The 22,173-nt window shown below is 39.5% G+C and overlaps 1 protein-coding gene across 1 annotated transcript in view; it reads left to right on the top strand.

The window, feature by feature from the left end:
• Positions 1 to 22,173, top strand: part of CUNH11orf49 (chromosome unknown C11orf49 homolog) — an 82,551-nt gene that overhangs the window by 46,003 nt on the left and 14,375 nt on the right. The window contains exon 4 of the mRNA XM_027705507.1: positions 21,250 to 21,334. Coding sequence (XP_027561308.1) covers positions 21,250 to 21,334 — 85 coding nt within the window. The remainder of the gene's footprint in view (positions 1 to 21,249; positions 21,335 to 22,173) is intronic.

Below are 22,173 nucleotides of genomic sequence, written 5' to 3'. Positions count from 1 at the left end.
GTAGCAAAATGTCAAGAGGACTAACATTACTACAGTTTTCTCCTGATATGCATATTATTATCTTTGCCTTTTTGTCCCCTTATTTTTTTTTTATAAGCTTCATTTTGTTTCTCTTCCCAGTTTTCTCCAAATTCCTGGCTTCTCAGTATTATTTGCTACTGTCAGCAGGCTTTTTTTACATTGTATTATTTATTTTTATACTACTTAGAAGTCTGTGAAAGATACCTATGCTAATACTGGATGACTTTTACTTGAATCTTCTGGTTGAAATGTATCAGAAAGGAAGTTAAAAATATTGTCAGTGTTTGGCAGAGAACTTAATCTTTCCTACTATCTGAATTTCATCGTGGGTAGGCTGTGCGCCTTTTGGAAAGGAATATATGTGACATTTCATCCAAATAAAGTATAATACAAAAATGTGTGAATAAAGATGTTTGCCAGCACTGTGACAATGAAATTTGTATGAAGTATGGAAGAATGATAAATGTTATGAAGAAACTAGGAAAAACTCACTCATAGCGTAATGCTTCAGAATAGTGTTTGCATAATGGACGAAGTGATGACATAATTTATACAGATTTGAGGTAGTTTTCCACACATTGCTAATTTTAGCATTTTATGATATTTGCAATACTGTATTCCTGTCAAGTTTTAAATGGCTTTTCCTTGAGGTTTTCTTTTGAGATAAACAAGATCTTACACTATTGAAATAGATTAATACTAACTGCCTTCCTATTCCATGTACTCCCATATATTCCAGGTACTGAAAAAATTCCATAGCAGTTAGTTCTTCTTTTTTAATTTTTTGACTTGTACATGAAATCAGGTAAAGGCTTGGATAGAGTCTTGTTATATTCTTTGCATGACTTCCAAAACATCTGAAGGAGTAAACAGGGAAAAATTTCAGTTTCAGAAACAGGAAATTAGAACATAAGATGAAAATTTCAGTGCTTAGGTAATGCTATAAAGTTTCTAAAAAGGTTATTTTCCATAAATGAATTTAGCTCTGCTCATCCCTATTTTACTCAATTGAGTGGAGAAACAGATTTTTAAACTGTGAAGATCCAAAAGCAGGTCTTTCAATTTACTCAAGTTAGAGTGGTTTGCTGTAACACTATTTGCCGTTCATAAAGTTGAATAATAAGTCTTCTAAACAGTGATGTAAACTGACAGCAAAGGCAAAAGACGCCTTATGTTGTCAAGTCAACCCAACTGTGGGTGGATTTTCAGAATTTTGAACTCTTTAGCTATTAATAACCTGCTCTCTGTAGAGAAATCTAATCTGGTAATTTTAAAATTAATTATCACACTTTCAACCACCAGATAGTCATGAGTAACTCTTTAAAAAAAACAACCCAAACCAACAAACCCCAAAACTTCAAAAGGGATGTACTCCCATTATGAGGAAAGAAAATTGACTTGTCTGGAATACCTTAAGGCAGACATGGCACTTTTGAAGGAGATGCACCTTTCCAAGTCAAATACAAATGCATAAGAGAGGGTGGAACTAGCTGCATCTAATGACTTTTTTGCCCAGAGCAAGGGGTGTTCCAGTGTTGTTTAATAAAATACAGCCTCTGATGCTACAAAACAGAGGCTCATACACCGTTGCTGAGTACTAAAGTGACTGGTTAAAGATTCATTTGTCCTTAATTAAGATGACCCTGAATTTCTTCAGGTGGTGGCTACTGGAGGATATAATTGAAGGCACCTGGCACTTGTTCACTAACTTGAGTTCAAGATTTTACTCTTGTAAGTGATTCTTCAGGAGATAAATTCAGAATGATTTATCCCTTTAATGCTCTAGCTTTAATAACCATAAGCTATTTCCTTAATGATTTAGATTTGTGTGATGCAGGAGATAGTTAAGCTTACCCTTCAAGAGATTAATTTCCTGCTTTTACACTAGCGTTGACTTTTTTTTTTTTAAACAGGAATATTATGGATTTCAATCATGTTTTCTAATTGCATGTACTGTAATTTTTAAAGGATTGTCTGTCACTCTCTCCTATGTGCTGTGGAGGTAGGGACATTTTGTGAATTGCATTCTGAGGAAGGTGATGCATTACTTTCAGACACTGTACAAAGAAGAGTTTTCCTGGGAGTCCTACGGCCAGCTGTTCTACAAGGGGCTTGCAAGGAAACTGCTTCTTCCCAAGGAAGACAACTGAACCTGTGGCTAGATAAGGACTTTTAGGTTGGCATTGTGAGGGAAAGGAGTAGTCTTTGCCTTCCTATTGCTCCTGATTTTCTTCCATTTCTTTGTGGGGGTGCAGTTGGCTGTGTAGTGAGGACAGCACAGAGCTAATCCAAACAAAAAATAACCTGGAAAAAAGAAATTACTTTTCAATTTAATTATTTTCTTGTCATATTCACAATGGGGCTGTACAGGCAGCTGTGCTGGAATAATTGAGAAGATGGGAATAAAAGGTAGGCAGGAGAATAGGACTGCCCTATTCAGTAGATGACCTGGTACAAAATTTATTGTTTGTATTATAGCTTTGCCTGATGGTGATATAAAGGGCCTAGCAGACCAAAGTTGCTCGTAAAACTATAAACTTCTCTTCCTCAGAAAACATTTTATATATAACTTCAGATCTCTTGTTTACAACTGTAGCATAAGCTATCAACAGCTTGCTAAATTTGTCTTGTCTGGCTTTAACTGCATGCTAAAGAGTGGGAGTCAAACCAGAAAGATGACTAGTATATTGGCTTAAATAACATTTTACTGAGAACGCCCTGGTTGCAGGTATTTCTGGTGTCGTCCTGAACTTTCCATACAGAAGGTACTATGGATGCTTAACTGACAGATATTTATTGCTCTATGGTATAGGTCCTAACCTTTTCTCAGTTTATTGTTCCTCTGTTATCCCAAAGTTGTCAGAATATTTTTTCTCTTTTTTTCCAAAAGCCCACTGAGGTTACAGCCAATGAAGTAGCTTTTTCTTTTTCTGAACTTTCTCATGTACGTTATAATTTGCTATACATACAGAACAGAGTTTGAAGAAAACTATGCATGTTTTACTCAAACCATAGATGTAGCAAAGTTGCTTTAACAAGCAACTTTAATATATGTCTGCCCTTCTCAAACTGTGAAAAAGGCTGTAGGGGAACCAAGAAGATCTGCCAAAACTGTTTAGCCAAATACCTAAACATATCCTCCAACCACACTCACAGTGCTTGGGCACAGCAGACTCAGACTGAGTCAGACTGACAGTGCTTCTAGAATAATTCTGTTTCAGATGTTAAAATTAGTGGATGGATAATGAAAGCACCTCTGCTGACTGCAAGTACCTTAGAATAACAGAGCAAAACACACTACTGCAGACAGTCAGGAGACTAACATTACTCAAGGTGTTCACCTGTATTTTGTATTGAAGCTTCCCAAAACAAACAAATCCACTGAACGCATTAGTCAGGCTATTAACCATGGTTCCTTCATCTTGACAGTACCAGCTCAATTCAGAGCTGGTTAGCCTAAGGATTCTTTCTCTTTAGTAAGTAATGCTATCTCTTGCACTTATCTTCTGAGCATATCCACTTGTATTAAAGTGCCTTTGTGTGGCAACACTTGAAAGCTTCCTTCAGAATTTGTTGTGCCCTGTGTTTTAACTGAGCTGTTTATATTACAACCATTTCTGCTTCCCTTGCCTGTTCCCTCCTTCCCCTCTTCTCCCCCCCCTTCTTCCTGAGTAACTGTAGGGTGAGAAAAGAAGCAGTTTTGCATTTCAGTACACTTAGTGTAGCCAAGAGGTTTGTTCATTGCCGCTTTGTACTTTCAGGCAAACGAGAAAATTTAGATTAATAGGTTGTTTATTCTTTTGCGTGTTCCTCAAATCAAAGGCACTGGATTGCATTATTAAAGCAGTTTTGTATGGCAGGCTTGGAACTGTCCTCACTGAGCTGTACATGAAGAAAAACGATTGCTTTTCATCCCCCACTTACTATGCAGATTGGCACAGGAACACTGTTAAATGTGGTATCATGTACTATCACTTAAGAGACCTTCCTTCTGTACAACTAATGCTGTACAACCAATTTCACGGGATGATCAGTCTTGAGACAGACAGAGAAACCCCTAGAAACAGAAACACAAATGTCCTTATTTTTTGAAAATTTAAATATTAACCAGTTGAATAAAGAGAGGTTTTGTTCAGAACACTAGTGACTGTCTGCTTTGCAGTGCTCTTGGATCTCTTCACTGGGGATTCTGTTCATTTGTTTCTCATCTGCTCAGTTAGCAATAATGCATAATTTAGGCTTTCAGCAATGATCTACCCAGCCAAATTAATGAGGAAAATTTTCAACATTATTTTGAGACCAGACCCATAACTGAAGGATCTAGCTAGAGTTACTGAAGGATCTAGCTAGTTTGGGTAGCTGACTAAATGCAAGACTCTTTCCTGTAGCTGTTCTGTACTGAATGGACAGTAGCGTTTTTCTGAGTCTCTGATTACATTAGGTACTGTCATTCCTTTTTCATTCTGTGACAGGAGAGTCTCTCTTGACCCAAGGTCTTCTGCCTTCAAGGTGAAAAGTCTGGGGCACGTAATTTAAGAGAAAAGGATGAGATTGTGCCTGTCTTAGGTAAATAGGAGGAAACAAGTTGCTTTGCCTTATAGTTTTGCTCTAGCTAAAGTTCAGAGCAAAAAAAGCAAAGTTGTACATTCAGCATTACATTCATAGTCTTGAGAAATGGCAAGACCTCTACTGTGTGCAACACACCAGCATCACCAGGTGCCTAGTGGGAAGTAAGCAAGGAAGTAAGCAGTGTCACAATTACCAAACTGGCTGAACCTCTGAACTTTCCTTGTGTAATAGCAGGTATTCTTCTTCAGTCTCAGACCTAATGCAGGATGGAATAATTATGATTTTTCTCACTGCATGCTGTGTTCCTGATTTTGCAGTCCCTTTCCCTGAATTAGAACCATCTCGTTGGTAAGTTCCTGCACTTACATTCTCTCTGAGGTACCAGTACTAGGTTCTCCAAATCTCTCTAGCAAAAAGTGTTTAAAGAAAACCTTATATGTATGCTTCTTTATAAGGTATACTGTCATCTTACACCTGAGGATCCTGTAGAATTCCTCCAGCCACTTCCATATTTCACTTCTCTATGTTAGTTTGCCTCTGTTTCACAGATCACTGGATTTTCCCTGCCAGGTAACCATTTTCGTCCTCCAAGGGATCTTAAATTTTTGAAATGAGAGCACCAGTGCTTTGGTTTTTAGGGTTTTGTTTGTTTTTTTTCAATATTTGCATGGAAAAGTGGTGTATCTTTTCTACTTGAAACATGCAAATGTAGTGTCTTGTAACTGCTATACCGTACTTCTAGGGACAGTATCAGTTTTGGTCTTTTATAACTTTTCAATTGTCTAGAATGTTCATTCATGCCGTGTTTTCTATTCCTATTAATGCTTACAGGCATTATGAGAGCCAGGTTCATAAAAGAATGACAGATCTCTATTTATAATGTTACATATCAACTTTTAACCTGTTATAAAATGCCTCAGACATGAATAATTAGACCACTACATTCATCCCAGACATCCTACGTGCGGCTAGTGCTGTTTCATCTGTGATAAATCTGGCAATCACGTAGCTGAACATTGTCACTTTTTTCGAGAAAATAATAAATATTTTTTATCTTTCTGCTTAATAATTCTAGATACTATTTCACTTGTTTAAATTTACTCCTTAATTCAATTATTTTTTTTTCCTTATAGCTTTTGGACATTTTTCGAATCAGATATGGCCATTTGCTAATATTTCATTATCACTAATCTTGTTTATGTTTGTAACCAGCAGTATTCACATTTACAAATACTAAATACTGAAAAGATGAAGAATAAATTAGACTTGTTTTACAGAGCATAAGTTCTATCCAGTCAACACTCTTCTGTCCCTATTCCTGTTTATTTTCTGAAGGCACATTGCTGCAGCCACAAACTCACTCCTGCATCTCCACATGTTCCTGCTATACAAGACACTTCTAGTAGTTCTATAGTTTTCTTTTTATTTCCCAATAGGTAGAATAGAAAGTATTTTCAGTGCTTCCTTTTAACATCTAGAATAGTTAATGTTTTTCTCAGACATTGAAAGTAGAATCTAATTGTCTAGCACTGAAAAGCTTTCAAATTTACACTGTATTCATGGAAAGACTTTAGAGTGATACAGACAGCAGTTCAAAAAGAAAAGGAAATCAGAAGAAAAGCTCCTTAAATTTCCAAATAATTCACTGATTTGTTATATCAAATATTAACTGCAAAGCAATTAATTATCATCTTCCTTTTGCTGTGGCAGTGGCTGCAGAACTGTGTGTCCTTCATTCAGCAAAAGTCTGTTCTGGTCACAGCTGTGTATACAAAGCTGCAAATGAAAATGAGATATACACTTAAAGGCTCTCAATCTGTTTCCCTTTGCAGCACTCATCTGCTTGTTCTTTACCAAACCCCAGAAAACATCCTCCTAAAAGGACAGAGCAAAAGTAAATAGTGAGAAGATTTGTTTTTTCTCTTGATAAACATGACATGCAAAGTGACTTTCCAAACATATCCCATTTCATGGAGATAATGTAGAAACCTTGAACTTCAGCACTGTTTGTTGCCCATAAGCATGAATCCTCAAGGCCCCTGCTCCTCCTGTTTTCAATTCCAGGAGCTGTTAACTAAAGTCTTGTTTTGGCACGTGGACCCATGTTGTTAAATTCAGAGAGTCATTTTCTGTATTTTCTAATAACGGAGGAGCTGTCTCTTGCATTTGTTTGCTGAACATCTCAGAGCATTGGAGATGGGATATTTTTTGCTTTCCTTTGTGATCCTCTATATGTTAAAATTTTATGTAATCTTGAATCTCTTAAGAGCTAGCACTACTAGTTTCGGGGCTCTTAGTACTGCATGTGGGTGGGGACTTGGCACAGCAAAGCCTGAAACAGATCTAGACAGAAGATAACTCATGTGAAAGACAACTGGAAGGATGCATGCTACCTTTAAACGTGTCATGAAAGTGAGAGGAGTATGAATTAATATATTCATATAGCATGCCCTTTTTTTTATCATCCACTTCACATAAAGTGCTACTAAAATGCAGCTATGTCTGATGTAGTGAGTTTAGATACAGCTCTTTTTACCAGAAACACCAGGAAGCAATTTTTTTCCCATCAGGGCAGCATTAAGAAACATTTCTAATTGCATGGAGCAAATAGGTTCTCAACTTTTATGCTTTGCTTTGAAAGATGCAGCACATTTCCTTTGAGTCAAGAACATATGCTGAAATACATTACATTTAAGTACTTCTTAAAGCTATATTGCTGTATGATTTGCACCATCTGATTTTCAGACTTGCTCCATAAGTCTCAACATGGAATGGAAAAGAAGGACAAATGTTGCAGCAAATAAAAGAAACATGTGTTTTCTAAGTCTTCAATGGCTAGGGATGCTTAAAGAGCAGCTTTCATCTTAACTCCTACTCTGAGGGTTTATCATACTTGCATTTCCATGATGGTTTTTTTGCTGAACAGTCAGGATATTGTTGCATAGGAGATGAAAAAGTATAAGTGAAACTACAAAGAGTACAGTTGTAGCTGAGGCCCCAGCTGCTAGTAGAGATTAATACAGTGTTACTATGGATGGCCCATCTCACTGGTGTCATTAAATGGGTTAATCAGCAGTAACTGTGTTTGGGGTTTTAGGACTCCTACTATCTTCTGTTCCAAGTAAGGACAGTCCTACATCTTTTAGAGGTTGTGTTTTGTTTCTTCTTTGTGTTGTCTTCTCAGTAGACTGCATCACAGCAGCAATCCATCCAGGAGTTTCCACAGAATACTGATCGTGCTTCCTTTAGGAGAAATCATTTGCGTATCTTATCTGGTCAAAATAATTTTTTCACTATGCTAAGCTATATCCCACAACTAATCAGTTAAGTGATATTCCTTTTCATTGCTCCTACCATAAAGATCCTTACAAAGATCTTGAAGGGCCTGACCTCATTATGAGGCTGAAAAGATTACACAACTGAACTTTGTTTTTAGTTTCTACAAGGCAGGACTTCCGTATGGATTCATCTCTATATTTGTCTTCCAGTAGATGGCCTTTTACTCCCCTCTAGAAAGCACTGTGCGGCAACAAGAGTGTCCTTTTTTTTTCCACAACAACTCGCTCTTTTGTCTAGTTTCTTACACTTCCCTGATTACCATAATATATGCATAGCATCAGTGTTAAGGCATAATGCTGGAATATTTAGGGAATTTGCCTGAACTTTCTTCCAGCAAAACATTCTTGTGGTTCAGGGTACATGGTCCACAGAAGTGGATTTAGCTGTAAAATTGGTGGCATTTAAGTTAGACTTTGACAAAGATGCATGATGTCCATGAAAAACTTTCAGGATTAATGGTAGAGTTTAAAACTTGCTTAAAGAAATGTTAAAAAAATAAAAAGGCTTTGTTTCATTTTCATATAAATTAATATCTGTGTTAAATTCTTATTAAATGTGTATTTCTCCATGTGAAATACAGGGAAAACTAACTTATTTCCTTCTCAATCTTTACAAAAATTATTACTATTTTTTAGGACACACAGCTCACTTGAGTATTGTAAGAGTTAAAATCAAGAGATGTTACAGAACCTTAGCCAAAAGCATACCCCTTAAGAGGGGCAGTTGGATGCCTTGTTGTTTCAGGTTTCTCTTAGTGCATTCATTCTGTTCTGCATTCAGACCAGTTCTGTAGGGGTGGTCATTTATAATCATTAATCTAGCTCATTGATATTGTAATGGGCTCCAAACATTCTCTGTGGAGCTTACATGCTCCACTGCATTTCCTTCTAAATAACTAATGATGACTTCTTCGGTCTTGTCATTAACCAGTTACCTTTCTCCAGCCAGTTCTCTTATTGATTTGTTTGCTTGGAGGTTCATTTTGTTTTTAAGTTTTCACACTCGTAAAAGAAACTCAATATTGGTGAGTGTAAGAGCATTTTACATGACTGAACAACACTGCCCAAGCAAAGGTCCAGATTCTATACTTATTTTTATGAAAGAGGCTTCAGCTGTTGACTCAGAGGCTCCTAAAAACTATGCTCTTTTCCTTTCAGACTGTTTTTCTAGGCATTATAATTTGTGAAAGAAAATTGGAGAAAACTAGCCAACAGTCTGGGTACTTGGGATTATACTTCATAGCCTTTATATAGACTTATACATAAATATACTGTGCAGTAAAGTCAAGGAATGGCCAGGACTATGAATGGCTTTCAGTTCTTGGAAGATTCACATTTAAGTCAGGTAGTCAAATTGTTCCAGGTGTACACAAGCACAGAGAAAGATGTGCTAGACCTTCAGTGCTTTGTATATCACTACCAACTTCTTGAGTTCAACCACAGTGAATTGACTGCTTTGTGTAATTGCACACTGGTGTCCCTCTCGGTGGCATGTAGGATTCTCCATTCGTCATGTGCCTGAACTTGTCTCTTTCATGGTTGGGCTCATGATGGACGTGTTTCAGAGAAGCAGTATCAATGTGCCTGCTGTGATGACAGCTATTGATGAAGGTGCAGTTAACTGTTCAAAACTTTGCAGTGGATTAGTTAAGGGTTGGTGTGGACCAGAGACAAGGGGAGACACACAAGGCTATCCCTGGTCATGATATAAATTATGCTGAAATGTTTGTCTCTCTTCCATCGGGTGCTTGTAGCAGCTGCACTGTTCCTTGTACGCTTCTTCCAAAGCAATCATTAAAAGAGGAAAGTCCTCATTGTTCTGAGAAAATTGTTGACTGTTGCACCTCATGCTTTTGCATGCCATGTTGTGCCATATGAACACATGGGAGATTCAAGGTATTGAAAATACCTGATTCTACTGGAATTAATTCACTGGAACCTTTCACTGGTCTTTCCTGGAAAAGTAAGCTAGAAAGAAACTGGAAGTCAAAGGGAGCTTTGATCTGAGATTGCTGCAGCAATCTGCAGCATTTCCATAGTTCATTGTGTGTCCTCCTTATCCTCTACTTCCTTTCCTTTCTAGATCAATGTCATAGCTTTCTTATGCTCCCTGACCCTGTGTGCATGACACAGATGAGCTCTCTACCAGCTAACTGTATTTCTAGGGTATCCGAAAGCAGAAAGGAAATACCAAACAGCAATTGAAGAACTGGCCATAGTCCCATATTGTCACTAGTCCTAGTACATATCCAAGGGAGGAGGGGTTGTATGTGAAGTCCTGCACTGAATGAGATACAGCTGTATACCACCTGCCTATTTACTCTGCCCATCTCGTGGCGTGTAGCTATGAATTCTTCAGTTGTTTTGAAGATCTTAAGCTTAATGACAACTTGTTTTCTTGAACAGAGGCTGATCCACATCTTGTCTAAAGATTACTGCTGCTGTTTGAGAGCTTGGGGAAATGTTGATGGTCCCCTTCAGTGAAGTGTTGCCGACATTCCTCTACTTCACTATTAAGAATGCTGTGGGTCCTGTTTTAAGTGGTTGAGCAGTCTGCCCCCCAGATGGCCAGAACTCCAAGAGTGTTTTCTCCTTATTGTTTACAAGACCAATTAGCTCTGGAATTGGATTGATTATTCTCTATGAGTGACTGAAAATTCCTCAAAGTGAGAAAAAGTCAACTGTTGAACAAGATAAAAGCAGCCTATCACTATTGCTGGGGAGATCTGCTAGTTACGTCTTTAGTAACATTGCAACGAAAGGAAAAAATAATTAGTGGACACATACATAGTGGACACATACAAAAATTGTCAAATGTTACAACATTTCAGTTATAAATTACTCTCACTCTGAAATGGTACCTTATTTCTGGTTTTCTAGTTTATCTGTCTTAAAGGCCTGTCTTGTCTTATCTTGGTTTGGGTTTGCTATGCCTCTGAAACATGATGAGTAGTCATACATTCTCATACTGTAGTCCACAAAACTAGCCTCTTTCCTTCAGGCTTATGTCCTTCGGAGAAGGCTGAGTATCCATTTGGATCATACTTGATGAGCTGAGCATATCTTTGGGATTATATGTGCTTCAGAATATGCATGGAATTATCTTTGTAAATGTTAAAGAAAGCTGCATGGAGCAAATCGAGTGTCCATTTAAACCACCATCTGGTTGCTGTAGTCAACAATGTACTGGAAAATTTAAACCAGGCTCTTTTGTTTGTCACCTTCTATCTTCTTTTTCTACTTCTGGAAATACTGACAGAAGTCGTGGATGCTTTTCCTTTCTTATTGTCTACTGTTCTTGCACTTTAGGAACTCTGAATTCTTTAAGCCCTGACTTCATTCAAAGTCCCATCCTAGAATTAAGACAAGAAATTAAAGAGTTAACATTGTCTTTAGTGTTGCATTAGGTATGGTATTAAGGTTCCCAACGTAAGTGGAAGGATCAAACTTGAGTCATGTTTCAGACTATGGATTCAGGAATATCACACAGCATAAGTTAAACTCTTCCAATATTGGAATGTTTTCTTTACAACCATGGGAGCTGAAAACTTCTTCTCTGTTTCTAATGAAAGTTTAAATTTTTCAGTTTGTGGATGTGCCATGTTAGCCACATAAGCACACCAAATGATAGCCTTGGACTGTACCTTTGGCACAGCTCATGATGCCCTGAGTAACATTCACTCAAAGATGAAGAAATGCTCCCACATGAAACACTTCATACTAAAGGATAATTATGGGGAATTTGAAAGGGACTAGAGGATGATTAACATTTGTATAAACAGCAAGATTCTGGATTTTGGAGATAGAATTAGATCAGTGCTGTATAAATTCATTTCTTGTTTTTGTTTATCTGGCAAGTGGTTTTTTGATAAAAGGGCTCAAGATCAAAGTGCAGAAAAACAATCACACCATCTAGAAGATTCTACTCTTTCAAAATCCTTTAGCTCACTCAAAGTAGGGTGCTACAAGCTTTGCCCATAATAGATCCGCTTCTCAGTGAATTCACTGTTCGTATGAACTGTCCGGGCTACCTCCAGAACAGATGAGTTCATTCTTCACATCAGCTGCAGATGAATCTTTTCCTTCTTACCTGAGTGCCTCAAAACTAGCTTTCTGCTCAACCACAGTGCTAATCCCCTCTCTCTGTTCTCTCTTGCAATACTCCCCCAACAAATCTGTTCAGGTCAGTCTGCTTAGCTCTCCACTATATTTGTCCTGAGTCTGACATAGGTTGTTCCAGGCAAATCTCACTAAATCTCTTTCACTCTTTGTTTTTTCACATCATAAGCTGTGTCTTTCTACCTGTTGTCCACAGGAATCACCTATCTAAGTCTGCTGTTTGCAGCCACGTTCCTTTTGTAGAGTGAAAAACATCTTGTTTGTGAAGACTTCTTGCCTGCAGCAGCAGTATTCTCACAGGTCAGGAGAGGCAATCCAGGGTGCAGCCAGTGCTGTGCGTACCCCTCTGGAAGACACCCCCACCCTGCACCCCACACAAGAATCCCCCACTCCCCTCCATCCTGAGCCAAACTGTAGTAACTGTGCATTCTTCAGTTACCCTGTCTGCTTTTGCTGTCATGTCACATCGTGTCATGTCATGTCAGACACAGAGGCTTCTGGGATCCTTTCCTGAGGATGTCCTGGGATCCCTTCTGGGAGGACCTAAATGGTATCAGTGGAAAGAGTAGGTCTGTGAATAACCTGAACTCATCTGCCTGCTTGGATAGTAAGGATGCCAAAAGTTCTGTCTTAACTGTGTCTGATACCAGCGTGTTCACAAACCATCATAGCAGGTATGGTGCAAGTACAGCCAATAAAGCTGAACCTGCTTTTAATTAGGAGGATCATTAATCCTATGACATTGCCTTGCATAAATCCTGGACTTTAAGGATTAAAACATCTTAAGCAGGGAACTACTTAAGCCTGTCTAACAGTTTTTATCTGCTGAGGAGGTGAGATTCTGCTGACCTTATCCACATCCTTCCCTCTTCTCTGCACCTGGCTGTGCTCTTCCACAGCTTGCTTTGCACGAGCTTTCATTAGATATTTCTGAGAGTCAGTGCAATTCAGTAGCCCAAGGAAAAGGCTGAATCTTCTCAGCAAGAGGCCTGCTGAGTATTAGAGCTGGTATAAGGGGTGTTTCAGAACCACATGGCCAGCAGCAAGTGGGGGGAAAGAAAAAGAGAGAGGAGTGAAACCTGTCCCTTGCAGCAGGAGTAAAGTTTTAGTTTGGCTTGACTGCGTGTTGAACTTCACCATCAGGAAGACAGAGTTAATACATCCACTTGGTAAAATTAAGAAAATTATGTGTGCTAGTATATGAGATTGAGCCAGACATTGGTACAAAGCCACAGTATTTAGAGCTACTTATGTCCAAGATTCCATGTAAAGAACTGATTCTTAAGCTGATTTGTGACACTGATTTTACCCTAAACTATTCACTAGAAAACCTTCCTTTAAAAAATTAAGTTGTTTATTGTCTAACCTTGTAGCAATCTCTGGCTTCTAAAGCATTTTCCTTAAAAGTAGCAAATGAGTCTTAGTTTTCTTCTGATTTTCCTATGCTCTTAGGACTATGATTTAAGGACTGTAGAAACTGTCTATACACTTAAAGAGCAGAATGAATTCTGGTGTACACATCTTACATGAATATGCTTATACAACTTAAGAGGAAGTGTGTGACTGCTAATTCTTTATTGTGTAGTTTAGCTTTATTTGAGCTTCCATCTCAAACTATGGGGATAATTATGTAACCTGCTCCTTTGCTTTTTGTTTTTTAAAAAATAAGAAAAATAAATTTTTAAAATTAGACATGCACATTCTGAGTCTGGTTTCTCTTTATATCTCTTCTTGTCAGTTGAAAAAGCAAATCAGTAAGAGAAAGAGTCCTTGAATGTTTTTATTTTGTTTCAAATTCTTATTTAAACAGCCATTCTCTCAGGAACAGATCTTTTTCATGATAGGTCATAAAATCTCCCAGTGCAAAATTTATGAATGATTAATTGAAAAGGAATGACTTTTATTTTTAGAGTAGAAAGTGTTCCGAGAAAGAAATGGGGAGTGTATACAGTACATTGCTGTTTAGGTCCTACTTATGGATTAATTTTCCTAGAATTCTTGGCCCTCTGTTTGCTATAAGCACTAGATGTATGGAAGAAATTAGGCTATAGGTATCTTGTGAACAAGGCATGTGCAGAGCTTAGCCTACTAGCCAGATGTTTGTTGTGAAGTTCCAGTATTATCAATACTCATGTTTTTGTTCATTTTTTGTAAAATTGTAGCTCCTTTGGACACCCTAAGAACATGCACACTTTTATTTTTAGGGGCTTCTGGTTTTTTTGTTCTTTTCTACCAGGTTGCAATCTTGCAGAGATATAGAAAGAATCCTAAGGATGTGATACTTACTTATACCAGAAACACTAAAAACTAAAGGCCAGGAAAGACTCTTCCAACACTTAAAGAAAAATAAATTAGTCTGTTCTCTGTTATATTTCCAGGAGACTGATTTACAACTCTGTGACTTTATGACTCTTGAATGACTTCATGCCTGTGGTAAAGCAACCTGTGGAAATTGTGTGTCCTACCATAATTCAAAGGGGACAGCTACACTGCCCAGGGCTCCAGTCTTCTTGGATACTGGTTGTACATAAAAAATGATGGGAATAGGGAGCTTTAATGTATATTCATCAAGGCAATCCTTGTGTTTCTGGGAATTTACCAATGTGACTTTTTGGGGCAGATTTCATACACCAGCTGCAGTAAATATTCTCCTGCTGCTCTGGGCATTTTTAAAGTTGTCACAAATGTGACAACATTGTAGATAGCTATTTCTTGTGCTGAAAGCAGCCTAGATACAGCAGCAATGACTGCAATTCAGTCTAAGTCCTAAATATTTATTGGCATCCTGGGTAGATTTTGCAGCCTTCACTGAGCTCCAGGCTTCTGTGGCTAGGCTGCTGTCACTGTGAAAGATAACTAGTTTTAAGATAGCTCAGGTGTGTCTACACTTCATACACACACTGACAGCAGCATAAACACATCATTTAACATTCCTGGAGTTTGCATCACTTCAGGTCAGGTACCACATACAAACCAGAAACAAAATATAAAAAACAGTTTAATATGCACCTTAAAAGCCAGGGAAATACGAAGCAGCTGCCCTCATCTTTCTCAGATGTTGGCCATTTTTATCCAGAAAGTGGTACCTTGTAAGACTTCTTTCTCCACTATATCTCTGAAACATGAGAAAAAGTCCACTTCAGGCACTAAAAGACAATAAACTACTCACAGGACAATTAAATCTGTAGAGAAGAGTTAGGATTTTGCTAGTGGCATGGCAGCAGCAGCAGTACAGGCTGGGCAAGTGTTTGAAGACCAGTAGAGCAAAAATTATGCTGAACAGTGAAAAGTACTTCCTGTTAAGCCTCCCAGCTCCTTCTTAGTGAGCTGTTATTTTAAAATTGCTTTGGAATTGGTATTAGCTGCTTTGCAGTAGAAAAGCAAAGTGTTAGTTTAGCTGTGTATGAACATGATTAACATGAAGACTGCAATCTCCATCCTTAAGCACATGGTATGACTGAGTTTGCTCCACTGCAAGGGCATGGTAGAGTGTGTATAGCTCATTGCCCTGTGCTGTGGGGTCAGATTTAAACACTCCGTGATTTGCTTCATTTGTTACTGGAACTTGAGATGCAGTAATTTGTGGTAACAACCAAAGTAGTAGTTGTGGATTCCAGTTTTCACTCATTCTGACTGGTACCTTCCTTCTTTTCTTTCTTTCTTCATCATGCAACATTGAACACTATTTACTCAGCTGTGGCCTGGAGACAGGAAGGAGCAACGTGGTCATGCACCAAAACTGCTTTTGTTTATTCCAAGCAGCTCTTGGCAGACAATGTGGTGTATGGGCAAATGTAATTTTCGGCATGGTCTTCACTGACCTTGCTGTAGGGAATAGGAAAACAGTCATCACGGCAAACTGTAGACACCTCCTAAGGTCTGTGGTGATCCCGCTTCCTGTATAATAGGTACCCAACTATAGTCTGAGAAATTGATACGATTTGTTGGTCAGGCGCCTGGGTTGTCTACAGGCTGAGTTGTGTTATGGCCTAAAAGAGTCTGCCTGTGTACTTCAGTGAATAACTTGGCACCATTTCCCCAGGAGTAAGAAGCAAAGGGCTTCTTTCTTTAAAGAAGGAACTTCTCTGCACCGCCTCAGCTTTGTGTGCAGTTCCCATCTAAATGGACCATTTGCTCAAAGACTGAAACCATAATTAATTCCACTTTAATTGACAACAAACTTCATCTTCTAATGTGCTGGTTGCAGAGGATCTCTGCCACCCTTTCCCAAAGTCTTTTGGAGCAGACTTCTGCTTTTGTTCTTTGTTGTTTTGTGAGGACTAAGTATGATGCAGTGACTTGCTATGAAGAGAGAGAGGAAAATAATTATTTATAATCATAAATAATCATAAGTTTTAAAAGTATGTTATTTTCAGCAAGTGAGAGATCTCTATTTATGCTTCAAAAGTAAAGCTAGCTGAGGGCCGTGTTACCTTCTCAAGCTGCTTTTGTCTATCAACCACATAGGGACTGAGAACGAAGTGCAACTTTCTCTGTAAACCTCATCCTTCAAAAAAAAAACCCCTCAAACTCTTTCACCTTCAGGGGGAGAAAAGAGGAGGCTAAAAATCAAAATCAATGAAAAGGGGCTTTGCTGATTAAAGTGGGCAGATTATCCTTCTAGAGCCTGCCTGTTCTGAATGCACAAAGGACGCTTTGTACACCACTGGACACCACACTGTGAAAATCTAAAGAGGATCAAAGCAGAGCAACAGATATGACTGGGCTAGGTAGGGAGAGATGTAGAGGGTAAGGTAAACAGATTTAACTTTACATAAATGTAGTTACCCATAAATAGATTGAATAAGATACAGTTTGAAGAAGGGGTTATTATAATGATCTGTTGACAAATGAAAGAAAAAATAATGAAGAACGAGAGGTATAAGGATGCATAAATAGGAATTTGAATTTAAGCAAACAAAAAATGGAAATTGAGTATTACACAAAGCTTCTAAATGATGTAACTCCTTCAGACCAACATGTAGAATTTTTAGCAAAATTCAGAAGTTTAATAATACCCAGCATTATTCAAAGCCTCGAAGAGTAAAAGGTCCATATTGTCCATACTGTTAATTACGAGAAAGTGTCTGCTTCAATAAAGAGCTTTTTTTCTGTCCAAATTCTCTCTTTTCCTGTAACCTAATTCCTATGCTGGGCCTGTGGAAGATCACAGAATCACAGAATGGGTCAGATTGGAAGGGACCACAGTGGATGATCTGGTCCAACCTCCCTGCTCAAGCAGGGTCATCTCAGAGCACATTGCACAGGATTGCATTCAGATGGTTCTTGAGTATCTCCAGTGAGGGAGGCTCCACAAACTCTCTGGGCAATCTGGCCCTGTTCCTCATGTTCAGGTGAAACTTCCTGTGTTTCAGTCTCTGCCTGTTGCCTCTTCTCCTGTTGCTCAGCACCACCAAGAAAAGGCTGGATCCTTCCTCCTGACACCTTCCCTTCAAACACTTATAGACATTGATGAGGTGCCCTCTCTGTTGTCTCTGCTCAAGGATGAACAGGTCCAACTCTCTCAATCCGTGCTCATAAGAGAGATTGTCCAGGCCATTAATCATTTTTGTAACCCTCCACTGGACCCACCCCAGGAGCTTCATGTCTCTCTTGTACTGAGGAGCCCAGAACTGGACACAGCATTCCAAGTGAGAGACCTCACCAGGGCTGAGTACAGGGGCAGATCACTTCCCTTGACCTGCTGGCAATGCTCTCCCTAGTGCCCCTCAGGATACCATTGGCCTTCTTGGCTACAAGGGCACACTGGTGGTTCACGGACAGCTTGTTGTCCATCAGGACCCCCATGTCCATTTCTACAGAGCTGCTTTCCAGCAGGTCGGCCCCCAGCCTAAACAGGTGCAGGGTGTTGTTCTTCTACAGGTGCAGGACCCTGCATTTGCCTTTGTTGAATTTCAGAAGGTTCTTCTCTGCCCATCTCTCCAACCTGTCAAGGTCCTTCTGAAGAGCTGCACAGCCCTCTGGGGTATTGGCCACTTCTCACAGCTTTGTGTAATAAGCAAACTTGCTGAGGAAGCTCTCTGCTCCATCATCCATGTCATTGACGAATAATTTAAACAGTATTGGGTCAAGTATAGAACCTTGGGGGACACGAAACTTGCATGTATCTTACATGACCAGATAGTTTTCTTAAGAACTTAGGAAATAAAACTTGGGATACTTTGCTTGATGACTGTTGAGCTAACAAAATAACAGAGAAAAAAATTTTCTTTCCTCTATATTGTGTCATGAGAGAGAAATAGTGAGCTGAAAATTCAAAATATGCATCACCCTACTTATGATAACTGGAACTTTTTCAATAGCATCCTTTTGCAGTTATACGTAAAACTTAATGATACTTTTCTTGAGGACATTCAAGGAACTGATTAGCTAACATTGCAGGAAGAAACCCCTCCATTCCACTGAATACCATCATTAACCCAAGCTCAGATATACTTGGACTGAAGGACCAAGGTAGTATTTGCAATAGAGAACAGCCTCTGATTTGTCTTTTAGGAAGAAATGACAATACAAACAAGTTACATATGCTCCCAGACACCTGTTATTTTGGTGAATTCACAGGAATGTAACTCAGCTCAGCATTCAGGTTTTGGAAGAAGAGAGATTCGGATGTGTTTATCCCAACAGTAGAGTGGGTTGCACAGATCCCTGCAATGGTATTGTAGTTCTGCACAGGCTGGGACTTTTGTGTGTTAGAGCAGGTTTCTGACTGCAGAATTGGCTTTTCCAGATGGAGCAAAAACACCTTTTCATACCATGACCCTAAACCCAAGGTGCTTCATTAGATAGAAGGTCCTTTCAAGAATAGTGCAAAGTATAGTACTCTAGAGAGTGTCTATAATGGATGTCAAAGTGTCTGACAACAGTTTTTCAGCTGTAGGCTTCCTCAGCTGAAGAGAAAAATCATAGCTCTCGCTTCTCTTTCCTCCATTTGTTGGCTAATAATGTAGAGGAAGGAAAAGTCTGTAACTTGATTTTGGTCACAGTCCTCTTGCACTATTTCTTTAGTCAGCATTGAAAATATTAATTTGATTGGGTTGGATGTCACAGTGGAATGTCCCCTTGATACTGCATACCTGCCTCTTGAAATATCTGATCAAGGCGTAATATTTTACCTTTCTCTTGCTTTTGTTGAACTGCCAGGCTTTGAGGAGTTGTGGAGATTGGGAGAAGCCCTCGTCCACTAGGGCTCAGTATTAGGGCCAGTCCTGTTTAATCTTTTTATCAATGATCTGAGCAAGGAGATTTAGTGCCCTCTCAGTCAGTTTGCAGATGACACCCAATTGGGCAGAAGTGTTGATTTGCTGGGGGGTAGGAAGGCTCTGCAGAGGGATCTGGATAGGCCGGATCAATGGGCAAAGTGCTGGGTCCTGCTTTTGGATTACAACAACCACATGCGATGTTACAGGCTGGGGAAAGAGTGACTGGAAAGCTGCCTGGTGGAAAAGGATCTGAGGGTGCTGGTCAACAGCAGCTGAACGGGAGCCAGCAGTGTGCCCAGGTTGCCAAGAAGACCAATGGCATCATGGCTTGTATCAGCAATAGTGTGGCCAGCAGGGCCAGGGCAGTGGTTGTCACCCTGTACTTCAGCACTGGTGAGGCCGCACCTCAAATCCTGTGTCCAGTTCTGGGCCCCTCACTACAAGAAGGACATTGAGGTGCTGGAGCGTGTCCAGAGAAGGGCAATGAAGCTGGTGAAGGGTCTGGAACACAACTCTTAGGAGAAGTGGCTGAGGGAGCTGGGGTTGTTTAACCTGGAGAAGAGGAGGCTCAGGGCAGACCTTATCGCTCTCTACAACTACCTGAAAGGAGGTTGTAGGAACGTGGGTGTCAGTCTCTTCTCCCGAGTAACAAGTGACAGGATGAGAGGAAATGGCCTCAAGTTGCATCAGGGAAGGTTTAGATTGGATATTATGAAAAATTTAGTCACCGAAAGGGTTGTCAAGCATTGGAATGGGCTGCCCAGGGAAGTGGTGGAATCGCCATCCCTGGCAGTGTTCAAAAAACATGTAGATGTGGTGCTTAGGGACATGGTTTAATGGTGTACTTGGCAGTGTTGGGTTAATTATTGGACCTGATACTCTTAAGGGTCTTTTCCAACCTTCATGATTCTGTTATTCTAAATTGTGGCTGTCATCTGGAACAAGGTTGATTATTTGGATGAGAGCCTAATGAAGACTGAGATGTGTCCGTGGCAAAAGAACTCATGCTCTGTACCTCAGTCCTAATGCCTGTGCCCTTGTGATCCCCTCCCTGACAACTGCTTGGCTCTATTTCCACCCCTGGCTCTTTCTTCCATACTTTGCATTCTTCTGTATATAGAAGTACTGCAAAATTGCTGCTGTTCAGCTAGTCTTCTCCTTAACTCCAGTCCACAGCCTTTTGGACTATGAACATACAATCATGTAGGGCTTTTTGACATCCAGTTTCAATTCCCTTGGGATCCTATAAGCTTCCTAAGAGTCACCTCTTTTAGACTCCTTCTGCTGAACCACAGAGGCCCTTCTTGACCAGTTTTTCACAAAGCTGCTCTATAAAACAGGAATCATTTGATTGGTTTTCTTGTGTGTTTTGGATCTTCGTTCTGTGCTTCCTATAATACAGTGACCAGATTTGTACACATTATTCCAAAAGAGACCATCCAGCTGCCTTACCGAATGCCAAAGTAATAATGTCTGTGGTTTATACTCTGTAGCCTTCCATACACAACCCAAAAACCTTGTTTGCCTTTGTTACTGCTGCCAGATGTTCTGTGGATGATTTTCAAGCGTATTGTGGGGAATGTCACCATGCCAGTGAATTTCAGCAAATTTAAGCAACTTTGAAATTATTTCTTTTTCCACATGGTTATTCAAGTTGAACCAAACTGTGTTCTCACTTGAAACTGCCCTGTTTTGGTTACCCCTTTTTCATGTTGAATCACTACCTGTTACCGGTTTCTCTGCAGGAGCCTCTTCAATAGAATTTCCTCTTCATCAGGCCTCTTTTAGATTGTCTTTGCTGGAAACTCCATCTGAAGAGCCCTGCTCTTAGATTCTAGGGAGCAGTTATATTATCATCAGTACCCAGACTACTTGAATGGAGAGTAAAGGGAATATGAGGGTTTTTTCCTAGAGAGAAAGCAAGGGGAGGGAACAGCTTTTAAAAGAATTACGGTGTTCTCACCTCTCTTTTCCTGCAGATTTGCTGACGGCACAGGAATACCACTGCCTGCTGCAGCTGCTTTGCCCTGACTTCCCAATGGAACTCACTCAGAAAGCAGCAAGGTGGGTCCACATCCTCTCTTTAAAGGCAAGATTAGTCCTACACGCATGCACTAAGGAACTAGATCTGTGGGTAAAGGTATGAACAGGGACCTTCAGCTTTTAAGGTTTGGGAAGAGAGACACCCAAGAACAGGGCGTTTTTCTAGCGATGCGAAAGAGTATATATTTAAGATATGCAGAGACTGAAACATCAGACCAGAATGCTGCTGCTGGCTGTCCATGCAGATAAAAAATTGTTAACCAATATGTTTTTAACTGACATGATTTTTAAACTCTATTTCAAATGCTGTTTACCATTCTTAAAATGTGTTCCCCCTTGCCCCAGCTTCCTATGGTTGATCACATTTAAATGGCACTAACCTCTGAAGGATTGCCAGTGTTTTAAAGTACATTTGGTAAGAACATAGTAGCTAATCTGTTTGAAATTTTATTTTAATCTAGACAAGGCAAAAAGCAGATAGTTGGCTCAGGGCACTGATAATGTGATATGGAATTTTTTACTGATAGTGCTTGCTGATTCCAGTCCAGCCCAGGCAGTTGATTATTAACTATCTGATAGTGAAAATGTAATAAGGTACACGCATCTGTTGTTGGGGGGGGGTCAGTTCAGATCTCAGTAGGAGTGTGCGCACTCACACATACATATATGATCACAGCAAGGTTACTGAATAAATGCTTTCATTCTTAGCCATCTCAGCAGAGGAGGCATGGAAATTTAACTTTTGTCATGGTCCTAAATGTGACAGTTGGAAATAGAGTCCAGACACATGATCAGAATATTAGCTGCTACCTATGTTGTTCATGGCCTAAATAATGAAAAGGTCCTATTTTTCTGTTTGT

Source organism: Neopelma chrysocephalum, unplaced genomic scaffold (assembly GCF_003984885.1).
Source record: "Neopelma chrysocephalum unplaced genomic scaffold, ASM398488v2 Primary Assembly neopelma1_24, whole genome shotgun sequence".
Classification (NCBI taxonomy): Eukaryota; Metazoa; Chordata; class Aves; order Passeriformes; family Pipridae; genus Neopelma; species Neopelma chrysocephalum.
The sequence above is the reverse complement of the archived record's forward strand: the minus strand, read 5'-3'. Positions and strand labels throughout refer to the sequence as shown.